At 40.6% G+C, this 26,222-nt stretch overlaps 2 protein-coding genes across 3 annotated transcripts in view; one reads left to right on the top strand and one right to left on the bottom strand.

Moving 5' to 3' along the window:
• The window catches only part of LOC111867545 (alpha-1A adrenergic receptor), a 183,164-nt gene that overhangs the window by 12,304 nt on the left and 144,638 nt on the right, over positions 1-26,222 (bottom strand). For both annotated transcript variants that reach the window (XM_023857523.2, XM_023857524.2), the window contains exon 3: positions 2,745-2,994. In XM_023857523.2, the coding sequence (XP_023713291.1) occupies positions 2,745-2,994 (250 nt within the window). The remainder of the gene's footprint in view (positions 1-2,744; positions 2,995-26,222) is intronic.
• LOC111867544 (glucose dehydrogenase [FAD, quinone]) overlaps positions 3,471-26,222 on the top strand; it is a 61,266-nt gene continuing 38,514 nt past the window's right edge. The window contains exon 1 of the mRNA XM_023857522.2: positions 3,471-3,626. The gene's annotated coding sequence lies outside the window, so the exon portion shown is untranslated. The remainder of the gene's footprint in view (positions 3,627-26,222) is intronic.

The following is a 26,222-nucleotide window of genomic DNA, read 5'->3' as shown; positions in this document are numbered from 1 at the left end:
ATACAGCAGATCCATCGTATAACAAATATCATCAACAAAGCCTTAGACGACAGAAGCTACTGTACAGCAGTGTTCTTAGACGTCAGCCAGGCCTTCGACAGGGTGTGGCACAGTGGTCTGCTATACAAGATCAAACACATCCTTCCACCATCATACTTTAACCTTCTTAAATCCTACCTAGGTCACCGGAAGTTCCAAATAAGAGTGGGAAATTAAAAATCTGAACCACAACCCATAAAAGCAGGCGTGCCACAGGGCAGTGTCCTAGGCCCAACTTTATACACCTTATTTACATCCGATCTACCAACTTCCCCAAATATAACTGTTGGAACATTTGCCGATGATATAGCAATACTGTCAGTCAACAAAAATCCAGAAAGAGCAGCAACAGACCTTCAGCATCACCTTAACACATTACAAAATTGGTTCGAGAAGTGGCGCATCAGAATAAATGAAAACAAGACTTGCTACATAACTTTCACCCTACGAAAAAAGCCGACACCTGACATATATATCAACAACATCCAAATACCACGCAAAACAGAAATAAAATACCTAGGTATGACTATAGACAGCAAATTAACATGGAAGCAGCATATAGTCAAGAAACGAAAACAAGTAGACCTAAGCATTAAACAGCTAAACTGGCTAATAGGCAGGAAATCAAAGCTATCAGTCGAAAATAAAATCCTGATCTACAAGACTATAATCATTCCTATTTGGACATACGGCCTGGAGCTATGGGGCTGCGCCAGCAAATCCAGCACAGCAATAATCCAAAGATGCCAATCTAAGATCCTAAGAATGATAGTCGACGCACCATGGTATGTCTCCAACGCAACTCTCCACACCGATCTCGGTATATCTCCCGTACAAGACGTCATCCAACAAAAAAGCAACAGACATCACAACAAAATCATAACTCACAAAAATCCACTTCTAAAGACGCTATCGACAAGAGAAGACAACAGACGACTGAAACGAAACTGGCCAATTGACCTGATTTGAACTCCTGAGGAGTCGCCGCTGGACGCCTCCTCATCATGTCATCTCAACATTCATAATATTAGCCTATAGAATGTAGATTCTGATTGCTGATTGTCGATTAAACTAAAAAAAAAAAAATTCTAAAAGGGTTACGAAAAAAACAGTAGCGTGTTTTAACTAATTCCATGGCCGCGCCAGGGCTCAAGCGGTTAGTCGCTGGCTTCCCACCGCGGCGGCCCGGGTTCGATCCCGGGTCTGGTCAAGTGGGATTTGTGGTGGACAAAGTGGCGCTCGGACAGGTTTTCTCCGAGTATTTCGACTTCCCCTGTCAATATTCATTCCACCAATTGCTTCACAATCACCTTCACCTATCATGTGGGGCTGGTACAAAACAAAATTAAAATTAACTAATTCCATGGGACAGAGGCCTCTTTAAGAACGTAACATTTGTTCATACAATCAAGAAATTACTTTCAGCATATGTAATCAGAAGGTTCGTTACACTTTCAACAAGAACACGACGCTGGACTTCATCCTGAATCAGATAAATCCAGTATACAACCCGATATTCTGTTTTATAAATTATTTTTATACATAGATTATTTAGCTGATCACAGTGGCCGGGCGATCTAAGGTATGTAGTGCCTTCGCGCGCTCAAATCCTGGGAGTTGTAGGTTCGAATAACATTCGAGGCGTGGATATCTATCCTGTGTTTTTGTTGTCTTGTGTAGGTAGGGCCTTACGAGGCCCTGATCCCTTGCCCAAGGAATCCTACCGACTCTCTCTATCAATAAGAAACTGTAAAATAGAGGCCGAGTTTTATCATGGACTGTACCTCCCACATATTATTATTATTATTATTATTATTATTATTATTATGGATTATTTAACGACGTTATCAGTATCTCTGAGTCCAATATTCTATTAAGAACCATACCTTCTTTTCCTCCACCTAATCCTTCCGGCCGCACTAGGCCCTGGGGTTTACTCAGCCTCTAACAGAAATGAGTACCAGGAATTAATTAAATAATTTTCCTGGGGAGTAAAGCGCGGCCGGCGCTTAAAGCTGACAATCTTACCGCCATCTTTGAGCCGATTGTCAAGGTAATGTTGCACCCTCAACGTCTCACAACCCTATGGGCCTTCACGGCCTGTTACAAGGATAGCTTTACTTTACTTTACTTTTACCCTATTTTCCTCCCAACTATTCTTGTCTCTTCCAAATGCCCCTGTCTTTCAAGTGTTTCAACTAAAATTGTGTACGAATTTCGAATGTTATATGTGCTGCCCATTTAATCCCCCTTAATTTGATCACCCTAATAGTATTTTAGCCAGTCAAGGTAGCTGAGTGGTCGCTCGGACGCCGGGACAGTAGGTCCGAATCCCACATAAGGCATGGATATTTGGTGTATGTGTTTATTCTGTGTTTGTATTGTCCTGTGTTTAGGTAGAGACCTGGCGACGAGCAGATTACCCGTCCAAGGAGTCCTATCGTCTGTAAAATGATTATGAAACTGAGAAATGAGCCGTATGCTCCAAAGTGGGAGCGAGAGGTGAGAGAAGAAACAGTAATTTGTGAAAAAATTACTAAACTCGTCGTTAAGAAATTTTACCAAATTATTGCTACTTTCTCTTCTTTAGGTCCAAATATATTCCGTCCTCAGAGACTTTGAATTTATGCTCTTGAATTTCGGAACCGCTTAAACTGAAGTAACGTTACTGCAGATTCACAAACACAGCCTGTGTTTCTACGTACCGATGGGCAGCAGAATGAAGAAGGGAAACCAACAGAGTAGGAAGCCTCCCACCACAATTCCCAGCGTCTTGGCAGCTTTCTTCTGCCGCCGAAATTTTGCCGCCCGACCATACAGCCCTGCTACCGTCAGTCTCCGCCGTTCCTCACTAGATGGCCAAGCGTCGCTTCCGCAGCAAGACGAGGCTCCAACACTTCCTCTGTCAGCAGCAGAATCATACAGCAGCGTCGAGCCCGTACAGCTGTTCAGTGCCTGAAATTTAAACAGTCTCTTTCTACCTGAACTTTCAACTAACTAATTAATAAGACAGTCAATTCTATAGGAAGGTTTTATTTTTTCAGAGCTGAAACTCACTCAGCTAGTTGAGAAAATACTCATCTTTTAAAGACATGTATTCACAAGAACCACCTGCTCTATCCTATTCCGAGCCAAGAGATACCAGTCCACTGTTTCGCACTAAGTTTTGTCTAGATATTTGTCCCGTTGCTGAAGTCCAGATGGTGGTTAAACAACATTCCCAACATAAATGACATACCAGAAAGTATAAACCTTTCGAAATAATTCACGGCATTCTTAAATGTCGACGGAGCATGTCATGGATATCTTCTTGAGGGTCAGTATGTGAACCGGTCCAGATCTCACGTGGTTAAAGCACACAAAGTTGTGCCTGCAACTTCATGAGGCTGTTACGTAAGTGACTCTGGCGCCAGGAGCCGGATGGCCGCACTGACAGAACAACAAGAAGGCTGTTTGTTCAGTTACTGCTATTTGTGAACGTAGACAAATACACGGACGCCTGAGGAGCGCTGTGTTTCCTGAAGAACGTGTCTTCCCCTACTCTTGTCCTTGGTTTTGCCATCACGATCGAAACAAACACTACACCGGTAAGTGTGAGACTTCTAAGAACTTTTGCGATTTGACGGTATGAGTACCAGCTCGTCCTGGGTATAAGAACGCATTTGAGTCGTGTGCAATTAGGAAAGTTCATCTTTATTACTTGCTTACTTAATCGTTTCTCTTATATCTTACGTTGTCCAGTTCCTTTTTTCATTTTGATAATTCTACAGACGGTACGTCTCCTTGGACGAGTGATCAGCTCGTAGCAAGGCCTGTACCTAAACATAGGACAACACAAACACAGAAAAAACACATACACGTATCAAACATCTATGTCTTGTTTGGGATTCGAACCCACGATCCCGGTTTTCGAGCGAGCGAAAACAGTTCATGCCTCAGACCGTTCGGCTACCGTGACCGACTCAACTATATTAACGGTCATCAACAGAGGCGATAAAAATCAAGTGATTTAAGGTCCACGTATCCGTGACATGTCAGTTCAGTAACCGTGACATCCGTGACGTCTCAGTGACGGCTATACACACTGTCAGTATCGTTTCAGTAGTTCGAAGTCAATGATTTTCGAGATGACAAAGTTTACGGACATTGAATTGGCAGTGATTGCAATAATTCTGGAAGAAGAGGAAGAGGAAGAGGAACAGCGGGAGGTGAAAAAACGGAAGTGAGTGCAGGAGACGTGGTTGAATAGAGAACGTGATGGAGAATTCGGTACTCTGTATAAGGAACTAATTGATGGTGAGACGAAATTTTTTGGATATTTCAGAATGTCTGAAAATTGTTTTAACATATTGTTGAGTAAAATAGAAGTTAATTTAAAACATCAAGACACCCGCTGGAGAAAGGCTATATCACTGCTAAAACATCTGCTCTCTTTTCTTTTCCTATCGTATTCCAAATATCGGTTTCGAAACTGCTGTCCATTTACTTTGGCTACGATAAATCATAAAGAACAGGAGAAGTGCGAACCAGTTCAATAAGTTATGTAAGTTTTGAGGTTTTCAGTTCAATAAGTTGTTCGTCATTCATTTTTCTTCACCAACTCCACACCATAACGCGTCCGTGAAACAGGAAAAATATCGTTGGCGACGATACACAACGTCACGGAACGGATACGGCCTGATACTGACACCTACAGTGCGGCACTGCGCCAGAGATGAATGGATGCGTCCATCAAGTTCAAAGAAACGATATGAATCATCACTGACACTGATGAAATTCCACGGAAGTGACCGGACGTGGAACTGACAAGTCGCGGATGTGTGTAAATAGACTTCAGAGCGGTGCTTTGAAGATCTGACATAAACTTGACGAAAAAATTTGGAGAAGATATTTAATATGAGATATAGGCCGCGCCATAGCTCAAGCGGTTAGTCGCTGGCTTCCCACCTCGGCGACCAGGGTTCGATCGCCGGGTCTGGTTAAGTGGGATTTGTGGTGGACAAAGTGGCGATGGGGCGGGGTTTCTCCGAGTACTTCGGTTTCCCCTGCCAATCTTCATTCCACCAACTTCTACACCATCATTATCACCCGGGGCAGGCTACAATAGGCCAATCAGTGGCCGCCGTGCCGAGTGGACACAGTTGGACTCCACCCCCCCCACTAAGCGAATTAAATTTTTTTTTAATATGAGAGATGGAATAGCTCAGTCAATATGGTAACTAGCCAACTGACTGAACAACCCGGGAATATGGGTTCGATTAGTAACAGAAGCAAGACATTTTTCTCTCCACCAAAATATTAGAATTGTTTCTTAACAAAGGACTCCGTTAGTTAGGGCTCAGTTACACTTGTCCGAACAGAAACTAAAGCAAGTAAATTAAAGTTCATTACACTCCAAGGTATAGGCCATTTCAATCTTAGGTCTATGTGTTTAGTAGCTCTAGAAGCATTTCATAGAGTAACATGTGTAACCTGAAGGAAACAGATTTCATATTAGCTATGACGTTCCTTTTCTTAAAGTTATCGAGAATGAACTACATATTTGCTTGAAATATTAATCTCCTCTCTCGAAAGCTCATTAAAATATCATAAAAAGTATTCATTCTTCAAACTAAACACAACATTGGTTACATCTAAAGATTTCAAAGAATTATATTAGAAGTGTTTGTGGTTATAAAAATTTTAATTAATTCTAAAGCAGAAGAAATAAAAGAAAATCTAGGAAATTTCTTTTCTTTGAACTCAAAAATAATGATGTATAAACTGAAGCGTTTTATTTTGTAATTTAACACGGTTATGAAGGTGACATTTAGCCCACTCACAAAGTTTAAATGTACGAATCTGAGAGGAGAACATTCACATCTGTTTCGTCCGGATGGAAAAATTAATTTAGAAGACCGTTCCGAGTAACAAGATTTTATAATTTAAAGATGCTTTGCTGTTCCACGGTAACCATGGCCTTTATGTACCTATGAAAAAAGTCAATCCTAATATTAGCAATACAGCAAAACCATATTTTAGATTTGAGGCTTTCACGGCGGTGACTATGAAGAAAGCAGTCTTCTGGGATTTGGCACCGTGTATATGTGGTGTTAACCGACGTTTCAGAGGAACGTATCGCCTCCATATTCAGGGTAGAAGAAAAAATATATGTGTATACACAGCTGTGTATTTTTCCACAGTCTGCTTTTACCGGTTCTCACGGTCTCTTCGCTTGCAGAATTCTTATATTTTTTCTTCTACCCTGAAGATGGAGGCGATACGTTCCTTCGAAACGTCGGTGAACACCACATATACACGGTGCCAAATCCCAGAAGACTGCTTTCTTCAAAACCATATTTTGTTTTCTCTCCACGGTACGAATACTTGTCCATTTTATACCCAACTTCAAGACAGAATACGAAGAAGGCTGGATTACTGGGTTTTTGGATTTTGTCCATAGTTCGGTTTTCTAAAGAAAAGATCGTTTCGGAAACTGAATCTGTCCAGTGATTGATGTTAGCTCTTTTTAAAGGACCAAACAGAGAAGGTGTTTCCCACCCCCTCACCCGAGGACGGAAAAGAATCCAGTTTCCGAAACGTCGTATTTCTGGAGTTCTTTAGAAGCTCGAACTGTGGATAAAGTCAAAGAATCTAGTAATCCCGAGTTTAATTCGCCATCATCAGAACCCCTTAAGGTCTACATGAAGATGGAGGTAACATGTTACTCCGAAACGTTGCCAACAACTTACCAGACTACACGACGTCGCATCCCAGAAATCATCGATCTCCATAGCAATGGCCATAAGGACCTAAGATATGGCGTTTCAAATTATATTCGTGCGGTCTGAGACAATGGGACAAGTACACTGGCTTTATTCTGAGCTCTCCTATGTTCTTGTACGCAACAAGTACATAACAGTAGGTCACATTATAGCCATCTGGGGCGGTTAAGGCTCTTAGTACTTCACATTTATATCCCGTACTTAATAACATACATATGAGAAAGTACAGGGCGGATTCTATATTGTTGTCGGGGTTTCCGTTGCCTATAATTTTCAAACCGGTAAAAGCAATATAAAACTACTTACGGAATATGAAAATTCAAATCATAAGCTTCTATTTGGAGACGCTGTGCTCGCTGAATTGATGTCTGCGATAAAATATAAAATCTTACCTCAAAATAGCGACTGTAAGAGAGAAGGCAATGTGTGTACTTTGGTTTTTCGAAACAAAAACACTAATCAGAATACAAAGTCGGTTTAGAACTCAATATGGAAGAAATTCACCTTCAGATAATGCTATCTGACGTTGGATAATACAATTTCAAGGTGTCTCTACCTTGTCGTGGTGGTGGAGCTTGCGTGACTGTGACCTGGAGAGCTATTCCGGCGGTAGTTTAACTACTGGTAGGGTCACCCATACCGGAAAGGTCAAAGGGTAGAGTCCAGCCTAAGAGAGATACCCTGGTTCTCGAGGTTCGGGGTTGGGCTTGAGGCTAACAACCTCATCCTATAAAAAGAATATTGTTCAGAATCCTAACAACCAACCTTGGGTCATCATGTGTGGGTCCATTCCTATGGCAGCCTGCATTGCTTGTAGAGGAGGCCAAAGCTGTTGCGCCGAGTGGTAGGTAGTAGGTAGGTAGGTAATGTTAATGCAATCGAAACAGTTACACCGCAATTGCTGGAGAACACTTGGAGGGAAATTCAATACCGCTTGGATACCTTACGCGAAAAGAAAGGAGCATGTTGAAGTTCTTTAGCAATCTGCATTATTGATTCTATAACTTATGAAATTTTTTAGATTTTTTTTTTTTATATTTCATACGAATTTTGTTTTGTTTTTTCCTCTCTGAAATTTACAGGCCACGAAAAATCCTGACAATAATTTAGAATCACTCTGTACATTGATGGCGGAAAACTCAACCTCGAGAATTTGACTGATTTGCAGGTTTTCAGGACATTTAAACGAGAAATAGGGGCTTAGAGAATTCAGATTACCTGGCGGTATGGCTGTGGCCCTCTCTAGAGCCTGAACATTTGGAGGTTTTTATTCACACTCGATATTTAAGGGTATGTCCACCCTAATTCGACACTATGTGGATATGAATATTCTACACTGATATATTGGGTTTTTTGGACTTTATCCATCGTCCTGGTTTTTAAGATAACAAATAAAAACACGACGTTTCGGAAACTGGATCTGTTTTCGTCCACAGGTGAAGGAAAACACCTATTCAGTTGGGTCCGTTAGAAAGAGCTAGCCTCAATCACTGGACAAACCAATGTCACAAAACATGAAGATTATAAACACCTGAGAGTCCATGAGAGCTAATAAGAAAAATATATTTTCCTGTTTTCCTTCACCTGTGGACGAAAACAGATCCAGTTTCCGAAACGTCGTGTTTTTATTTGTTATCTTAAAAACCAGGACGATGGATAAAGTCCAAAAACCCAATATATCAGTGTGTTATACACCATCGTCAGAATCCTATAGTAACTACATAAATATTCTAGGCTTTCAAAAAGGCCCCATATAAACGCACTTTTCTTGAAAAATGAATCTCTAAATATTTCGATTAAATTTTAGCAATTTATGGAAACCGATACCTAAAATAAAACTTCATATATGGTACGTTCAGGAAAAAAAAAACGGTTCTTTCTAGAATCCCAAATATTCATAATTACGCAAAGCGGACACGTCAAATTTTGTACAATCAGCGACCATGAATGATCTATCGAATAGCAATCGATTTAGTTTCCAAGGTAACGTAGTCAAGATCATTCTGTGTGAGAAATTTTGTGTGATATCTTATACAGATTTATTTACTACAAGTTTCATATGTTTATTGAACATTTTGACATACCCAAAGACATCAGCAAATAAGCCTTACTGACTTACATTCAAACGGGGGAATTCGAGGTATTTCTATCCTCCTGGCCAAAGTAGAGAGGAGACGAATTTCATTGGTTAGGTTGGACAGACATTCCCTTCGTTCTTTGTGGTTACCAAGCAAGATGCAAGGAGTTGCATAGCAGACAGATTGACAGCTTTTGAAAGAGCTGAGAGACACGCTTTTCGTATGATATTGTCATGTATGAAGGATTAGCGTGACTAAAATAAATGTTAGTTCTGAATTTCATGATTGGGTTCATTGAACACTTCTTCAGAATTACAATTAACTAAAGCGCAATCGCCTATCTTCACAATTCACTAAGGACACGCTCCATTCTCGTCCTTGTGCTCTCAACTACTCAGCTACGACAGCCCTGCAAACGACCTTCGTTATCTCCTATAAAACTTCGGCACGGACCACGAGCAGAAAACACACCCTCTCTATTGTTGCGTGTTATTCTGTTAGGGTTCCCACGTGATCGCTACTTAGCCAATGTTGTGCCTCAAATGGGGTCAATGACTGTACTCACCACTATTGGGCATCTGTGGATATCTCTTACTCCGCCCAGTGAGGCAATACTGGCCTAAAGGAATCCATATAAACGCAATATCTTAAAACAATAAAAAACAAATATATAATTAAAACAGCAATTGCATGCGTAAAACCTATTAACACACACTCTCTGACTACACGCCCTGCACGAACTTCTTACAATTTTCTACTTATAGTCGACTACATCACCCAAACCAATTTTAAGATGCTAAAAATGATGAAAAATGACGCCATCACAGTTTCTTCACACAGGCTGTACCATAGACTTATTTTCCAGTTCGACCGTCCAGAACAACTGCTCGAGTCAAATGCCCCAAACGGCTTCTACCTCCATCTTCCCAAATTCAGCATTCTCGCAACGCATGAGAATGCTGCTTGTTCAAAACCCTGACGTGGCAAGTTGACCTGATGTACGAAGCGAGACTTGACCGTGTCATTCAACCGATTCGTAAGCAATCTTTAATATATACCATATGAACGACTCACAAAAAATACGAGGCGTCAGCCGCGGTTCTGGCTCCTCGCCTTCCGGTCAGTCATAGGGCGATTAACCTATGGATACAATTTGACAAAACTTATATTTAATATATAATAAAATTGGAACAATATCGCCCCCTCGTTAAATAAAATCCGCCCTTTTATGTGCAGGGCACAGCACCTGTCCATTGGCCCGCTGACTGCTACCTAGCAATAGAAAACACTATTCCTTTTGTTGCGTGCGCGTATTTCGGACGTGGCCTAGAGACGCAAAGTCCTTCTATTGTTGCGTCCACGTTGTGCGTCGCAGGATGTTTACCTATTCGTTCCCTAGCAACGCTTTGAGCAAATCCGTAACATTATAAAACTAGAACGGTCGCAGAATGTTAACCAGCAATAAATTATTTGTGCAAGGGACGTGCATGGGTTTTAGAGTATTCTGTAAGTGCAATCGCTAGCGCAGTCTTCCTTTTATTCAAACGATTTCATCAACGATGCAGTCAATTACGTGTATATAGCACTGCTGCTTCGTATTTTGGAGATCCAAGGTTCAAATCTCGGTCCGGAGACGACTTATCCTGGCTGAATTCTTCGTGATTTTCTTCTGCCAACAGATTTTATTTCATTCTTTCACCTTAAATTTATTTCTTCAAGAATATGTCTTATAAATTCAAATTACGCTGTCAGATCTCCCGAGTTCTTGAAAGTGGAACGAATTATGACAACAAATATCTTAAGGCGTAGCTGTTTATGGTTTGCATTAGAAGCTTCGTAGTACATTCTTTGATCCATGAAAAGGGTTATTTGTTGTCAGACAGTCTCAAGCTTATAAACCTAATAATATTTTTGTTCAGTCTTCAGTTCAGTTTTATAACAATAGAGTATCGTGGTTGTAAAGCAAGTATAACATATCTTGTCGTCAAATCTAATTAGAACGAACAGGAAAAGGAGGAATAGATGAGCAGGTCATGTAGCACGCATGAGAGAGAGGAGGAATGAATATAGGATATTTTTGGAAATCCAGAATGAAATAGACCACAGAGAACACTCAGACGACGGTGGGAGGATAACATTAAAATTGATCTTTGAGAAATAGGATGAGGTGGTATGGACTGCATTCATCCGGCTCGGGATAGGGACCAGTGCCTGGTTCTTTTGAATAGGATAAAGAAACTTCGAGTTCCATAAAATATTTTGAAAATCTTGAGTAGCTATGTGAAGGCGGCTGTTGATTTCCCGAGGACATGGCTCTGTGGAATTCGTGAAGTATAGTTTACCTGTACGTATCTTACAAGAAATTTAAGAAAGGTATTAAAAAAAACAATATTACTTTATTGAATAATCTAAAAGGTTTATTTATTAAGTTCGGAATATTGCATGTTTCCAGCGTAGCATTCATCTGAAGCTGATGATACTTTTACTGAAAACGTCAAGTGTCTCTCGGTGGTGTTCTTGTATGAATCCACTAGTTCAGTCAACAGATAAATGATCTCCCCACAGGTCTCAATTTGTTTAAGCTTTAAACGTTATTTCTTGTTATTCTGACAATAATTTGGTACTTTTTCTTATAATAATTTTGTTGTATTTATTATCATTACTACAGGACGGACTGTTATTAGTGTTAGTGTGGTTTTTGATGTTATTAGACAAACAATTATTTTTATTGCTAGTGGGGTGAGACTAAGTCCCTTGTACTGCGGCCACTTCTGGCCTATTGTACCAGCCCCAGATGATAGGTGAGGGTGATTGTGGAGCAATTGGTGGAACGAAGACTGACAGGGGAGACCGAAGTACTCGGAGAAAACCTGCCCCAGTGCCACTTTGTCCACCACAAATCCCACTTGACCAGACCCAGGATCAAACCCGGGCCGCCGCAGTGGGAATCCAGCGACTAACCGCTTCAGANGATCGAACCCGGGCCGCCGCAGTGGGAATCCAGCGACTAACCGCTTCAGCTATGGAGCGGCCTTAGACAAACAATTAACACTTGTACACATTACCACAAATGTCTCATTCTGTAACATATACTTGTAAAGCACAGATGACACGCCTGACAAAGTCAAAATACTGCTCCGCTTCACGGACACGTCAGAGAAGTTGCCGACCCGATATGCTTGAAGCAATTTTCTTTTTGTATCAAATTTCATAGAAAACATTCATAGTGACTGAACAATGTTGCCACATGTTCTCAGTCTGTGCACATGCTGGGGTCATTAATTTGAAATTCCTCTCACGAAGAAGCTGTTTGCCAAACCTTTCGTGTGTTTCCTTGTGAAGCTTATCCGTTATCCATGGAATCCCGGCGGAACAGACCGAAGGGTCGGCATCCTATAGACCGCAAAAATATTTTCGTAACACAACACACACAAACAGCTGTTAGTGCCACGTGCCCTGCCTCTCTCATTACCCTTAATTTTATAACCGTAGTAGTCCGCACACAGACTGACAGTATTTGAGAACAGGGTGTTGAGAATATTTGGACAGAAGAGAGATGAATTAATATGTTGGAGAAAACTGCATAATGGGGAGTTTCATGACTTGTACTCTTCTCAAAGTAAAATTAGAATGATCAAGTCAAGGAGGATGAGGTGAGCAGGGCATATAGCACGAATAGGGGAGAAGAGGAATGCATAGAGGATATTGGTGAGATATCCAGAATGAAAGAACTACAAAGGAGACCAATATTAAGTGGGTGGATAATATTAAAATGGATCTCAGAGAGATATGAATGGGTTGTATGTATTGGGATCGATCTGGCTCAGGAGAGGGACCAGTGGAGGATTCATATGAACACTGCACTGAACTATTGGGTCCCATAAAGTGTAGAGAAATTACTGAGTAGCTGAGTGACTGGTGGTTTCTCAGGAAGGACTCAACTTCATTGATTTATTCAGTAGTCCTTCCGATGCCTAGGTCGCCCTAAGGGCGGCATAAGTCCCCAAGGGCATCTACATAAGTCCGAGACCATATGACTAACACTTCTTAAAGGGCTATTATTTGCGTTGACAGCTCTTATCCCCACAGCCAAACCTTCAAGATGGAAGACTACCTCTTGTCAGTGGTTGTTTATTTAATATTCTTTGCAGCTATGTTCCATTTTAGAAGCCGTTCCTCCGTACCGTCGCATTTATTCTGATTGGCTCTGTCTCAGATTCTCATTATTCTTCAGGTTGCAAATGCATTTAGTTCTTTAGGGCATAAAGGCTATATATCCACGATTAAACTCAATATCAGAATAAATCTCTGCCATTCTCTCTCCTGTACCAACTGTTCACGTTTCTCTATTCTACAAACTGTGGAAACAGACGCTATCTGAGAATGCGTCGCGCAGTGGTGACGTGCTACCCGCTGAACATGGGTGTGGAACTCTACACCAAATTTCACTCAAGCCTCTGAATAATTTAGGATGAATGCCAGTATGTGAGTAGACGTATACATGCTTCTACATCAATGGCTACGTGCGTGGGAAACAAAACTAAAAAACAGACGTATGAAGAGTACCTTTAATTAATTTATTCGCTTAGTGGGGGGTGGAGCCCCACTGGGTCCACTCGGCACGGCGGCCGCTGATTGGCCTATTGTAGTCTGCCCCGCGTATTTATGATGGTGAAGAATTTGATGGAATGAAGATTGGCAGGGGAAACCGAAGTACTGGGAGAAAACCCGCCTCATTGCCACTTTGTCCATTACAAATCCCACTTGACCAGACCCGGAATCGAACCGGGGCCTCCGCGGTGGGAAGCCAGAGATTAACCGCTTGAGCTATGGCGCGGCCTAAGAGTACCTTCCTTACATACACTAAATTCTATTTATATTATTATATTTAAGCATCCTGTTGCACTCCATACGATAAATGATATNAAACTCCGTCTCAAGTGCAAACAATATATTTTGTGTCTTTGATCTTGCTCCCTACACCATATGTTTCGGCCTCAGACGGCCATCATCAGGTGTATAACACTCACGTCGCTGTCACACTGCACCCAGTTCAAAATTTAACATCTAAAACACTCTCCCTGTCATTATCAACTTCTACTTCGTTGATAGCTGTCCACCCGTAGATTACTTCACACACGTTAATTTTGAGTTTATTGTAATAGCACCATAATAAAATCTTTAGTTCTAATTTTAAACCTTTAAATTCTTGTCCAAATTTTAAAATTTTAAAATTGTTAGGGTTATTCGCCCTGTGTTTGGAGTGCTGCAGCGGCTAGTTCTTGTTTCCACACTGTATAGGTGTTATCCTGTGTAGTCTTTCTGTGTGCGTGCCGCTGCTATTCTCTATTCACGAGAAACTTTGACAAAAAACATCTAGTTTCTTTTATAAATAGGGAGTCGCTATATTTTGGCTTGTAAAGGTAAGTCCAAGGAGCAGACAATTTCTTCGGGCTCTAACAGTCACTCAGCTGGTCAAAATATTCCCCGACTTTCATGGAACAAGAAATTTAATTCGCTTGTTCTAAACAGCCTACAAGAAAAATATATATGAAATCTGCAAGCAAAGAGACCGTGAGAACCGGTAAAAGCAGACTGTGGAAAAATACACAGCTATATATACACATATATTTTTTCTTCTACCCTGAAGATGGAGGCGATACGTTCCTCCGAAACGTCGGTTAACACCACATATACACGGTGCCAAATCCCAGAAGACTGCTTTCTTCAACTGATGTACTGTCTCATCGTACTCCCATTTTTTCTCCAATATTTCACGAATACAAAAGATCTGATCTGTAGTTGACCTGTTACGTCGAAATCCACACTGATGATCCTCAATAATTTCATCTATATATGGACATAACTTTGAGAGGAGAATATTGGATAAAATTTGGATAAAGTTGATAGCAGTGATATCCCCCGATAATTACTATAGTCAGTTTTATAACCCTTCTTGTGAACTGGTACAATAATAGACTCCTTCCACTGATCAGGCAATTTTTCCTTATGCCAAATAGAAGTAATTAGCTTATGGATCTTAGAACGTAATATTTCGCCTCCTGCTTCAATAAGTGCTGCCGGAATTTCATCGCTACCTACCGATTTATACCTCGGTAATTTTTGTCATTAAATATAATTAGATTAAACAGGTAATTGAAAATCGGATTGGCGGAAATGTGGCTAAGTTGAGTGGGGGTCGATAAGGAAAACATCGATAATTTTTAAGGGATTCTGATTGGAAGAGATCTGTTTGGGACTATGGTCGTAGATGTGAGGTAAATATTATTATAGAAATAAGATGTGAATGCGTTTATTGTATTATTCCGGACCCTGAGACGAGCTCTTGCGAACATGGTAACGAACACTCGGGTTTCATAAAGCATAAAAAGAAAAGGATTCATTGATCACTGCTCTTTGAAGTTGAAAGAGGCAGGCAGGCCATGTAACAATGATGCTGAAAGACAGGTATTTCAGAAGGCGAGTGCTCCTTTCCAAGGCCACCCCTACGGATAATAACCTCCTCAGATAGCAGCATCTGATAGCGTTACATCACACCGCAGCTCTCTACGTGTTTGGGGTCACACAGTACTTGGCACATTGCTAATGTCGCTAACCGGCCGGCGAGGTTGCTCGAGAGAAAGGAAGCCAAACAAAACAACCTTTCGCACGGTCACCTAGCACAGACCATCTATACTGAAGGAAGGATAATTATGATTTAAAAACTATACTTTCAATGCAAATATGTGTTCACGCAACACTAATTACAACAATAGGCCTGTTTTTAATTTGTTTCAATTACGTCGGTGTTAAAGAACGCTATGAACATGAAACATGAATGACTAGGTCTATTATTCTGTAACCTGGATTCGTCTTTCCGGTTATAGAACATTACTACAAATATATTTAATTTATTTTTATTTTATATAAAAATGTCAGGAAGTCAAACGATTGGACGATTGGCCTATAGTGTCTAAATATAGGATGATTATAATTAATAAATTCTGAAGTGTATAAGACGAATCAGGCATGTCGTAAGTTACTGTCCTGTCGTCTGCCTGCAGGAAAGAAAAACAAGAAAGATCCTCCTTCAGGATAGCCCGTGATCCCATCGAGATTTCAGCTAGTACCTCTCGAATGAAAGTCTAAAATGTTTCAATTTTTTCTAGTATTTGTCACCGACTCGATATTTGCATATTTTTTGTCAACACATCTTCAAGAACAGTGTGATTAATGTTATAAATTTGACATTTGCTGATCATGTATTAAAACAGGAAGTTATGAATTAAAATTTAGCTTCTAAATTTTTAACAACTACAAATTTGTATCTCGGAATTTTGTATCAGTCATCACAGATAATTAGATATCTAGTACTGCTACTAATGAGGCTACTCTGTAGCATGGTTGAGGCACTACACTGCAAGCCGGAAGGTCGTGGTTTCCATTCCCGATGAAGTCATTGATTTTTTCAATTGATCTAATATTTGCAGCAGCACTATGGCCTTGGTGTCGACTTAGCCTCTAAGAGAAAAGAGTGGCATGAATATTCTTGAGGGTAAAGGACGGCCGGCGCTTAAGGCTGACTACCAGACCACCATCTATGAGCCTACTGCCTAGTAAAAGTGGGAGCCTCATGGATATCCACGCCCTGTTACAGGGATAACTTTTTTACTCCTATTAATGTCTTTACAGCCCAGTTTGGGCCCCTAGCCGCTTTTTTTTTCTTAATCTTATATATAGTCGGTAGGACTACTTGGACAAGGGATCAGCCCGTTGCAAGGCCTTACCTACGCAGATTAAAAGTCTCGAGTGGCATTCGACTCCATTACCCCAGTGTTTCAGCGGGCGAAGAAATGTAAAGCCTTAAACCGCTCGGCCACTGTCACCGGAAATTTTATATCTAAAGTTTATAAATACTGGAGTGAAGTAAAATGAAGCTTCGCATTCCACAAAAAGCAATGTATTCATGGACTAGTATCAGATTATCCAGAAGGATTATTCTCCGCAGTGAATGTGAATTATAAACGTGGACGTATAACCAGGTAATGTCAAATGTAAAGTTGTATTACATTGTTTCGTCTTAATGTAATGTTGCCTTTTGTACTGTTAACTATTCTCTCAGCAACGCTCAACAAATTCAAGGTAAACATTCAAGAACAGAGCTTATAAATTTAAATTAACCGTTAAATGACTGCCGTGTCATAGCTCAAGCGGTTAGTCGCTGGCTTCACACCGCGGTGGTCCTGGTTCGATCCCGGGTCTGGTCAAGTGGGATTTGTGGTGGACAAAGTGGCGATGGGGCGGGTTTTCTCCGAGTATTTCGGTTTCCCCTGCCATTCTTCATTCCACCAAATTCTCCATCATCATAATCACCCTGGGCAGGCCAATCAGTGACCGCCTTGCCGAGTGGACACAGTTGGACTCCACCCCCCAGTAAGTGAACTCTTAAATGACGAATTAAAAACCTGTGAATTCCATTGGGTGCATTTATTTATTTTCATTCCATATATAAGCAATTGAAGCTCTGAATCATGTTTTCTGTTTCATAAATAATATTTCATCCAAAATTCATAGAACATCGAGTAAAACAATTGAAAATCATGTAATCGGATGAAATTGTATGGGAAATATAAACGAGCGATATGGGTATTGTGGTTGAGGTAAACGAGAAATTAGTTCTGAGGCTGTCAAGGCAGGTAACATAATTGAAAATTTAAATTTGAACATTCCGGCTGAGTTTGGCATCTATGTTCAATATCCTAGAAGTCTCAGGTTCAAAATTCTGCTCCGTGATAAGCTAGACTGACGAGTCCTTCCTTAAGCATCCTTTGGAAACTAAGTGACTCACTTTTTCTTCGGTTATACGATCCTGTATGAATGTTTGCATCTTTAAGACTTATTCAAATTCTTACCTAGTATTTGCATGTCCTTCACCTCTTCAATTTCAGCTATCGTCAACAATTATGTCTCTTATAGCAATCTCAATATTCTTTTTCTTGATTTTCTCCATCTTAAATTTCGATTCTGAATAAACAGAGAATATTCCAAGTAACTCATTGTCTTTATGATATTTAATTAGTCGTTTCCTCAAAATCATCCTGTGGCATTCATCGTTAGATTCATAATATAATATATATTTGTTTTCTGAGATAAGTTTGTTAACTACATTACAAATTCCCAGCCTGGAGGACCAGGGGCTTCTCTTCATCCAGTCCGCACCTTCCACCTGTCTAGCTTCAGCTTAAGCCTCCGTTGGCGTTGCTGTCCAAATGATTAGGGAATGCAAATTTTCCCATCAAGTTAATTTAACATCCCAATGGGAAGAATAATTAGTTGTCACCTAATTTAGTTCACCTCAGTAGAGTCCGTAGAAGCTGATAACCAGTCATTTGCACATGAAATTCTCCGTCTGTTGTGACTGCAGAATTTCTTTGCCGTTTTCACAATTGTTGTCCAAGAGACTGGAAACCCTGTGCACGGAATTCAGTCAATTCTTTTTGCGTTACACAAGCAGAGCGTTTCATGCAAACATCTTCTTCTTCCTTTAACTGTGAACGTGTTAATGGCTCTTCTTTCTTTTCATCATTAATCTAGATTATGTACAGATCAATGACGACACGTCTGTGTCCATTAATTTGTCTTCGTGTAACACCGCAGTTGTAGAACCTGTATACTAGCTAATCGATTACTGTAGAATATTCCAAGCTTGTAGACAGATTGTCTCTCTTCAGTTCCAGCAAATATTTACTGTCCCATTAAATAAACTCCGTCCAGCTGCCCCTCCCGGAAATTAAATGGCCCGTCCGATAAAGGTTAAAATGCAACATACTTACTTTTCATTAGCTGCAAGTAAAATATATATTTCCTGTAAAACCACATAATTATTTTCAAAGTTGTTTAGTTTTGCCCTCGCGCCCAGAATCTGTTATTGTCTTGTTCCTTGGGTATTGGTTTTAATAAAGAAGAGTTCTGAGAACATATGACTAGTTTAAACTCTTCTTAGCTCAAGCGATTGAGCCCCGACTTTTATGATACGTAGCGCAGACTCACTAGGAGTCCCCACCGCGGCATATCGTCATGGGACCAGGGCCAACAGAAATGCAAGACGACCCTTTCGCCAGTCATTATGATTGCTGTCTGTGTATGGCCTACCTTCGCTGTTCGTATAGTAGTCATTGGACTTCTCTACGCAGACAGAAGCTGCCGAGATGGAGAGACACGTAAGTGACTCAGTGTATTCCAGAATCTCATCAAGAGTCCAGAAAGGGTTAGTTGTCGAGTACTCAAAGGACGGCTGAGAGGGCCGGCCGTAATGTAGCGTGAACCTGTTTTCTTCAGGTAGAGATCAGTTGCTCGAAGTTTCACGATTTTATCCCATGCTGGATGCAGAACTACCTCCGAAACATTGTGTTTAACAAAAGAAGAGATGGGAAATGTTTACTTTGCGTGCAAATTGCGAGTTTCAATAGAATGACACCTCAGTATCTGAGCTGTTTTGAGTCTCTTCTCTTTTCAACATTACAAAGGGATCTAGCGATTTCTCAGCCCCCTCCTAATGCTCATTGGAAGTAGGAACTATGGCAGTATAACGAGGCCCACAGGCGTCGAATTGGCCTGTTCAAATTAATTACCATTGAACTGCTCTCTAGAGAATGAAGGAAATTATGAAAATACTTCGGTAATTGTAAACTTGCCTCTAGAGGCCGCGCCATAGCTCAAGCAGTTAGTCGCTGGCTTCTCACCGCGGCGGCCAGGGCTCGATCCCGGGTCTGGTCAAGTGGGATTTGTGGTGGACAAAGTGGCAATGGGGCGAGTTTTCTCCTAGTACTTTGGTTTCCCCTGCCAATATTCATTCCGCGAAATTCTCCGTCATCATAATCACCACGGGCAGGTACTATAGGGCAATAAGTGGCCGCCGTGCTGAGTAGACCCAGTTGGACTCCACCCCCCACTAAGAGAATTATAAAAAACTCTATTTTATAGCCTCGAATGACAGAATGATAATAAATAAAGATTTTGAAAAGAAGCAGCCATGACGTCATTGAGGTATTATCCAGGCATTTACATGGGGATACTGAGAAAAATAATAAAAGTATCTCAAGATAATAGATGTTCCTAAAGCTATTTGAAACGGAGAAATCGCCGATACAAGTTAGACACTTTAACTTTGAGCCAACTTATTCTGTTTAGACGAATTGATAGGAATTACTAACATGAATGATAAAATATTATTAAAAGAATTTCAACTGATCGTGATAACATGGCTACTTGTATTTGTACTTGTACAGAGCCAGTAAATGAACCAGGCACAGTGTTGTAACTGATTGTGAAATTAAAACTGATATTTTAAATTGTGTAATTATTCTTATATACGAAATCAGTGTCCAATATATCACTTACGAACCAGAACCTGTATTTTAATCAATCGTATGTCACAAAATAATTCAAGTCTGTAAAAGTAGGCGCTTCCACATGCGCCGAGAGACTGGCCGTTACAGTTTGCTTCAAGACAGAGGCATGCACTAGGCTGGCGACCTAAATAAGGCTTACATTCATATGAAGTGCTTGTGGAACAAACACAATAGCTCCAGGCCATACATTCCTTCATGTTACACAATATAGAGCAGTTTCAGACACAGGAACATGATGTATCGGACACTAATATCAGTGTCTGTACACAAGTTTTAGTGTTAGTGCTGTTGAGGCGTAAAATATGTAATTGTAACCACTGTATATATTTCAAGTACATGGATTTTAAGTTGGACATTTTGCACAATCTTGAACGTTTCTCGAAAAAGAGAAAAGAAACTGACCAGGAGGCCAGTTAGAAAGACCCAGTCTTTGTTACTAAAACTATGAAATATGAAATATATCAGAGGCAACATAATATTCGCATAATGAATCAACCAGTAGGTACCGGAGGCGCTTTCCCGGGGATTAGGCTTTCGGTGTGTGCAGCTAATCACTCGCCTCTATCTAGAGCAATGGTCAAGAATTAATGGAGCTATCCTCCGCTCATCCATTCGTCTTCATGGAGTCGTTCTTAATTAATTAAGCACAGGGCAAATTTTGCCTTACCTTTACCTTTTATAATGAATCGGCCATAGTCACAAACGTTTATAGAACTACTATAAACCTCAAAGAAGCATTATGGAATAGTGGCTATCTTAAGAAAGTAATAGTCATCCGGTCAACCAAGAAATTCCAGATTTTCAATAAACCCCTAGTTTCATTACCGTCTTCACAAAAGTCCACCAGTAGATCCTATTATGAATCGCTAATCCAGTCCACGGTCTCATAAAATATTTCTTTAAGGTCGATGTTATGGCCGCGCCACAGCTCAAGCGGTTAGTCGTTGACTTCCCACCGCGGTGGCCCGGGTTCGATCCCGGGTCTGGTCAAGTGGGATTTGTGGTGGACAAAGTGGCGCTTGGGCAGGTTTTCTCCGAGTACTTCAGTTTCCCCTGCCAATCTTCATTCCACCAATTGCTCCACAATCACCCTCACCTATCATCTGGGGCTGGTACAATAGGCCAGAAGTGGCCGCAGTACAAGGGACTTAGTCCCACCCCACTAGCAATAAAAAGAAGATCGATATTACTGTTATTACTTATATTATTCTGAAAAAATAAAACCGGCTTATGAAATCGCCATGCTGTCTGTGTATCCCCTATATCAACTTTTGATTAGCTGAACCAATATTTATCAAATATGATATGCATATCAGAGGATTTGAGCTCATCTCAACGACGTACTTCATAAACCCCTCACACCAGTCTCATCGCTTATGTGTTCCCCAATCATTGTTAAGCAACGAGTCGGTAAAACATCACCGCGTCAACGGAAAAGCACGCAACGATAGAATTGTTGGGTGCATCGTTTTCTATGCAGTCCTATCATATCAAAGGAAAGTAGACCATTAGTTCTTCCCAGAACTTCTTGCTTTAGGAAGGAAAGGATATGTAATCGAATTGACTTCGACTCGAAACCCAGCAGGGAGAAGTAGAACTAACAAAATTTCCCGGGCGGTCCCTCCAGAAGAAACGTTTTTCTCTACAAATTCTTCTACGACGCTTTGTTTGGGAGGAACAGGGTAGGACGAGCATGTAGACAGACAGACGGATGATCCTTTCGCTGTGATACATATGTGAATCAGGAGGAGTGCTGTTTCGCTGTATGGTCACCGCGTTCTGTTGCAAGGAAGAATGAGGAACTCTCGAAGAGGTGACCTGACTCCTATTTGAGATGCAGGGTGGGGAGTACAGCTATGCTAACCTGCTTGCCATTCTATTACAGCTTCATACTTCCCACGCTTCGTGTATAACATATAACAGACTTGTTGACTTTACAGAAAACATGCCAAGGAGTTGCTAAAATTAGTTTTACACCCACCCTTTTGTCTCTTTGACAACATATCATCTCCGTATTACGATGGTTTCAGACACAAACTTGCTTCCTGGGGACTCTTCTTTCTCCTGCTATGTCCCGCTGTCTAGTCACAGAATTTACAATTCCCATTTTTCTGCTTAAATATGTTGATTCTTACAGCTAGAACCGTGAGTCTGGGTGTTTAGATGCCTCCATACACGGCTTTGCGCTCCGGGAGACGCAGGTTCTTCGTATATAAGTCAAATGAGTCGTACATTAAGTACTACGACAGGCAGCCTAGTGTTAAACTCCACTAAGAGAACGCTCTAACGTTACAATGGGCATAACAAGAGTTCCAGTTGAAACAGACAAGCTATACCTATTGCTCGCAATACTATACATTAATATTAGCATGTGACATTCGGATCGATTTGAGGCGTTATCCAAGAACTTTATTTATATAATATAATTTACTAATTATGATCATTTTGGGACATAAGCATCCTCAAGTTTGGTCCAAAACGGAAAGAGGCTGTTAGATGTGGACGTAGATGGAAGGATAAAAGAATGATACGAAACAGGGTCTAAGGATGTTTATTTGACTAATTTGACTCCGGATAAATTCCACTGATGGGCTTCTGTGTACATGGTAATGAATCTTTCGACATAATTTATTGATTGGTCGATCGATAATCGCATCATGAAGAAGGAATCTCCTCTAAGAAGTTTGTGATACAATGAAAACAGAAAGATGAACAAAGTTTACAAACATTTACATTACAATTTACATTTAAATGATTAGACTACATCTACTTGCAGAAGATTATTTTTTTAACATGCCACAGACATTGAATTCTGTTTCATTTTATCAGATTAATAATATTTGTTGAAAATTAGAATTGTCCCTGAGCTTAATCAAGCACTATACCACGAAGATATATGGGGCAAATGGGCGTAAAACTCCACCATTTTTTACCTCGGCACTAGACGAAGGCGAGTTGACACCTTTATTTCCCGACTGTTCTATCTCTGCGGAAAGCAGCCACGGTATCCATTGTACAGGAGGGTGGGTGGTACCCAGAGCCGGTCTGGACGCTGTGAAGTAGAGAAAGACCTCTCCCCTTTCCTCGAATCGAACTCCGGCCGTCCACGTCTTACTTTATCGTTATACCGACTGAGCTGTCTCTGCTCCTAATGACATTTGGTGAAGAGTATGCATATTACATAGCTCCCCAAATTTTGTAACTTTATGTATATTTTGATAAATGAACTCCATTTCTTGTAGAAGCGTCAACATTTCACACTGATATCACTGCCAGCCGTGGAAGAAGCTTGTACTATCTACACAAGTCACGTGACTATAAGGTCATTTAGAAACACGTGCTGTTCTTTGTGAGTTGAACTTCGCCTTTGAACATTCACGTTCTGTCCACGTAAGGCCTTCAGTAATTACATTATCAGGCTTGAAATTCATATCACATCTGATTTATACAAACGATATCCATAGGAAGGCACGTAGGCTCATTTTAATTGGATTTCATCCGCCTGTCGCTTCGTCTTCCTTCCGACAAACTCACCTCAGTTTCAGATCCTTATACCGTGTGTCTCGGGAAGTGCGTAACAACAATAGGTCTTATATTATCGGTGGCAGTAACAATTGCAAGCACCGGGATATATATATTGACAAGACCAGCTAAAAAATGATCGTATCGTTGCTAATTTACGGAGTTTGCTAGCCTCGCCATGTAGGCTGAGATGTTGAGCGGAAAATGTGTGTCGCATACTCTTCTCAGAAATTCTGTACTGAGATAATACGATCCGAAAGGTAAATACAAAAGAACTTTGGTTACCCGAATTACCAATAATACGTATCAACACAACAAAGGAATGCGTCTGCTGAAGAAACCTCATTGTTGAACTTTTTCAAATCAAGTGTTTGATAATTTTAATTTAGAATTATATTAATTAATTTTTCATGTTTCACCTGTTTTAAGAGCCTTTCAGTTTTCGTGGTTATAGCAATGCAGTACGGTATACAGTGTCCTGATGGAAGGTATCCAAAATAGAGAATTTGTATCTCGGGAACTAATTGTCACACAGGTATCCGGTATATATCATCAGATTTTTTATTTCCAACTTATGCGCATGCGCCATCTAGTGACATTCGGCAAACTCAGTAACGATGCGTGTTGGGGCTAGCAGAGTTGCAAACCTTTACGGCGGCCCAGCTTCGTTGTAGAACGTAATTTGGACGTAAACCTCCTATATGGAAAGCATTCTGTTCTGGGACAACAGATAGTCTGTTACGTATAAAAAATTCCTGGAAAGCACGGACCTCTGAAGAAAATACCAATCGGATTAGAGAAGCATTCCAGCGAATTTCGCGCAAAACAATTCGTGCTGCTAGCTTGCAGTTACGTACAAATTGCACGTTCACAGAAAAAGTTGTGCCTATAAGCGTACAAGATTAAAATGATTTATGCACTAAAACCGAGTGAAGAAGTAGCAAGCACAAACCGCGCTGTGGACGTGCTAGAAAGCACTGGCTCGCCACCCGAATTCCTCGGCCAAGTGTGCTTCTCGGACGAGGTGAGGTTCCATGTTAATGCAGCTGTGAACAGGTACAACTTCAGGATTTGGGGCAGTCAAAATCCACATGTCACATGTGAGTTGGAGGGAGGTAGCCCCAAATTGAATGTGTGGGCTGGCTTAATTCATGACAAGTTGACTGGACCGTTTTTCTTCCCGGAAAAACTGTGACCTTACATTCTTACTTGGACATGCTGGAGCTGTATGCGCTATCCCAATTAACACCTCAAACTATCCGCTACATATCTCCCACCTTGTTGTGAATCATCTAGACAGAGAGATGGCTGGGAGATGGATCCGCAGAGGTGGACTAATCGCTTGGCCTCTCAGGTCGCCAGATTTAACCCCATTGAATATTTTCTTGTGGGGTTATGTGAAGAACATTGTCTACCAGGGTAAGATCAACGAGCTTCGACACCTGAAAGCCCGCATATGAGACACTGTGGGTACGGTAACACCAAATATGCTTCAAACAACGTGGAACGAGGTCGAATATCATACGGATAATTGTCATGTCACCAAGGAAGACCACATTTAAATTTATAGAGAAAGTTATATATACAGAAATAACTTAAATATTTTCCCTTTGTAGTGGTGTAACCCATAAATGTGTATAATATATGTTGAGGTAAAATTATTATATTTTAATACCTTTCTTCCGGAGACCCTGTAATAGTGTTTTTTCTGGATAATAATTTAATTTAATTTAATTGTTAAAATTTTTGGTTACACGAATAACCTTCGTCACTAATTAATTCAGATAATCGACGTTCTGCCTTACTGCACGTCCCAAAAGTTTTGCAGCTTTTACACGTGCGCTTGCACACATAGAGCCTACGTTTTTAAATTTATTTACCTAAAATCCACTAGCAGACTCAATAATGAGAACAGAGGAACTATATTCAATAAAATACAGCGCGGAAGGATACAATGAGCTGAATAGTACAGGTCACGCACGCTCCTCTTGCCTTCTAGTTTCGTAATAAATGTAAATATATTAATGATTCTTTCATGTTCAAAACTTGTTCGTAAAGCAGAAGATGAATCATATGCATGTACCGATGTTTTGCATCATAATTAGCTGAGGTATTGTGCACTACAAAGCAGTTCGCGTACAATAATTACTAATTTCTGTGGTTTGTATTTGTTACGTATTCCATTTGTTTGCTGCTATGCAAATAGGGGCGCTGCATGGTTGGGTGAAATCATAAATCAGTTACGGACTAGGTCAGCTGTTTAAAATGGAACCCAACTTGTATAAGAGAAGTGAGTGGTCCGAGTTCAGATCACATCTGGGTATATTGTTATGTTGTAAGGACTTCTTCTTCTTTCTTTCTTTCTTCCTTTCTTTCTTTCTTTCTTTCTTTCTTTCTTTCTTTCTTTC

This window comes from Cryptotermes secundus, unplaced genomic scaffold (assembly GCF_002891405.2).
Source record: "Cryptotermes secundus unplaced genomic scaffold, Csec_1.0 scaffold1979, whole genome shotgun sequence".
Classification (NCBI taxonomy): domain Eukaryota; kingdom Metazoa; phylum Arthropoda; class Insecta; order Blattodea; family Kalotermitidae; genus Cryptotermes; species Cryptotermes secundus.
This window is presented reverse-complemented; position numbering and strand designations above follow the sequence as displayed.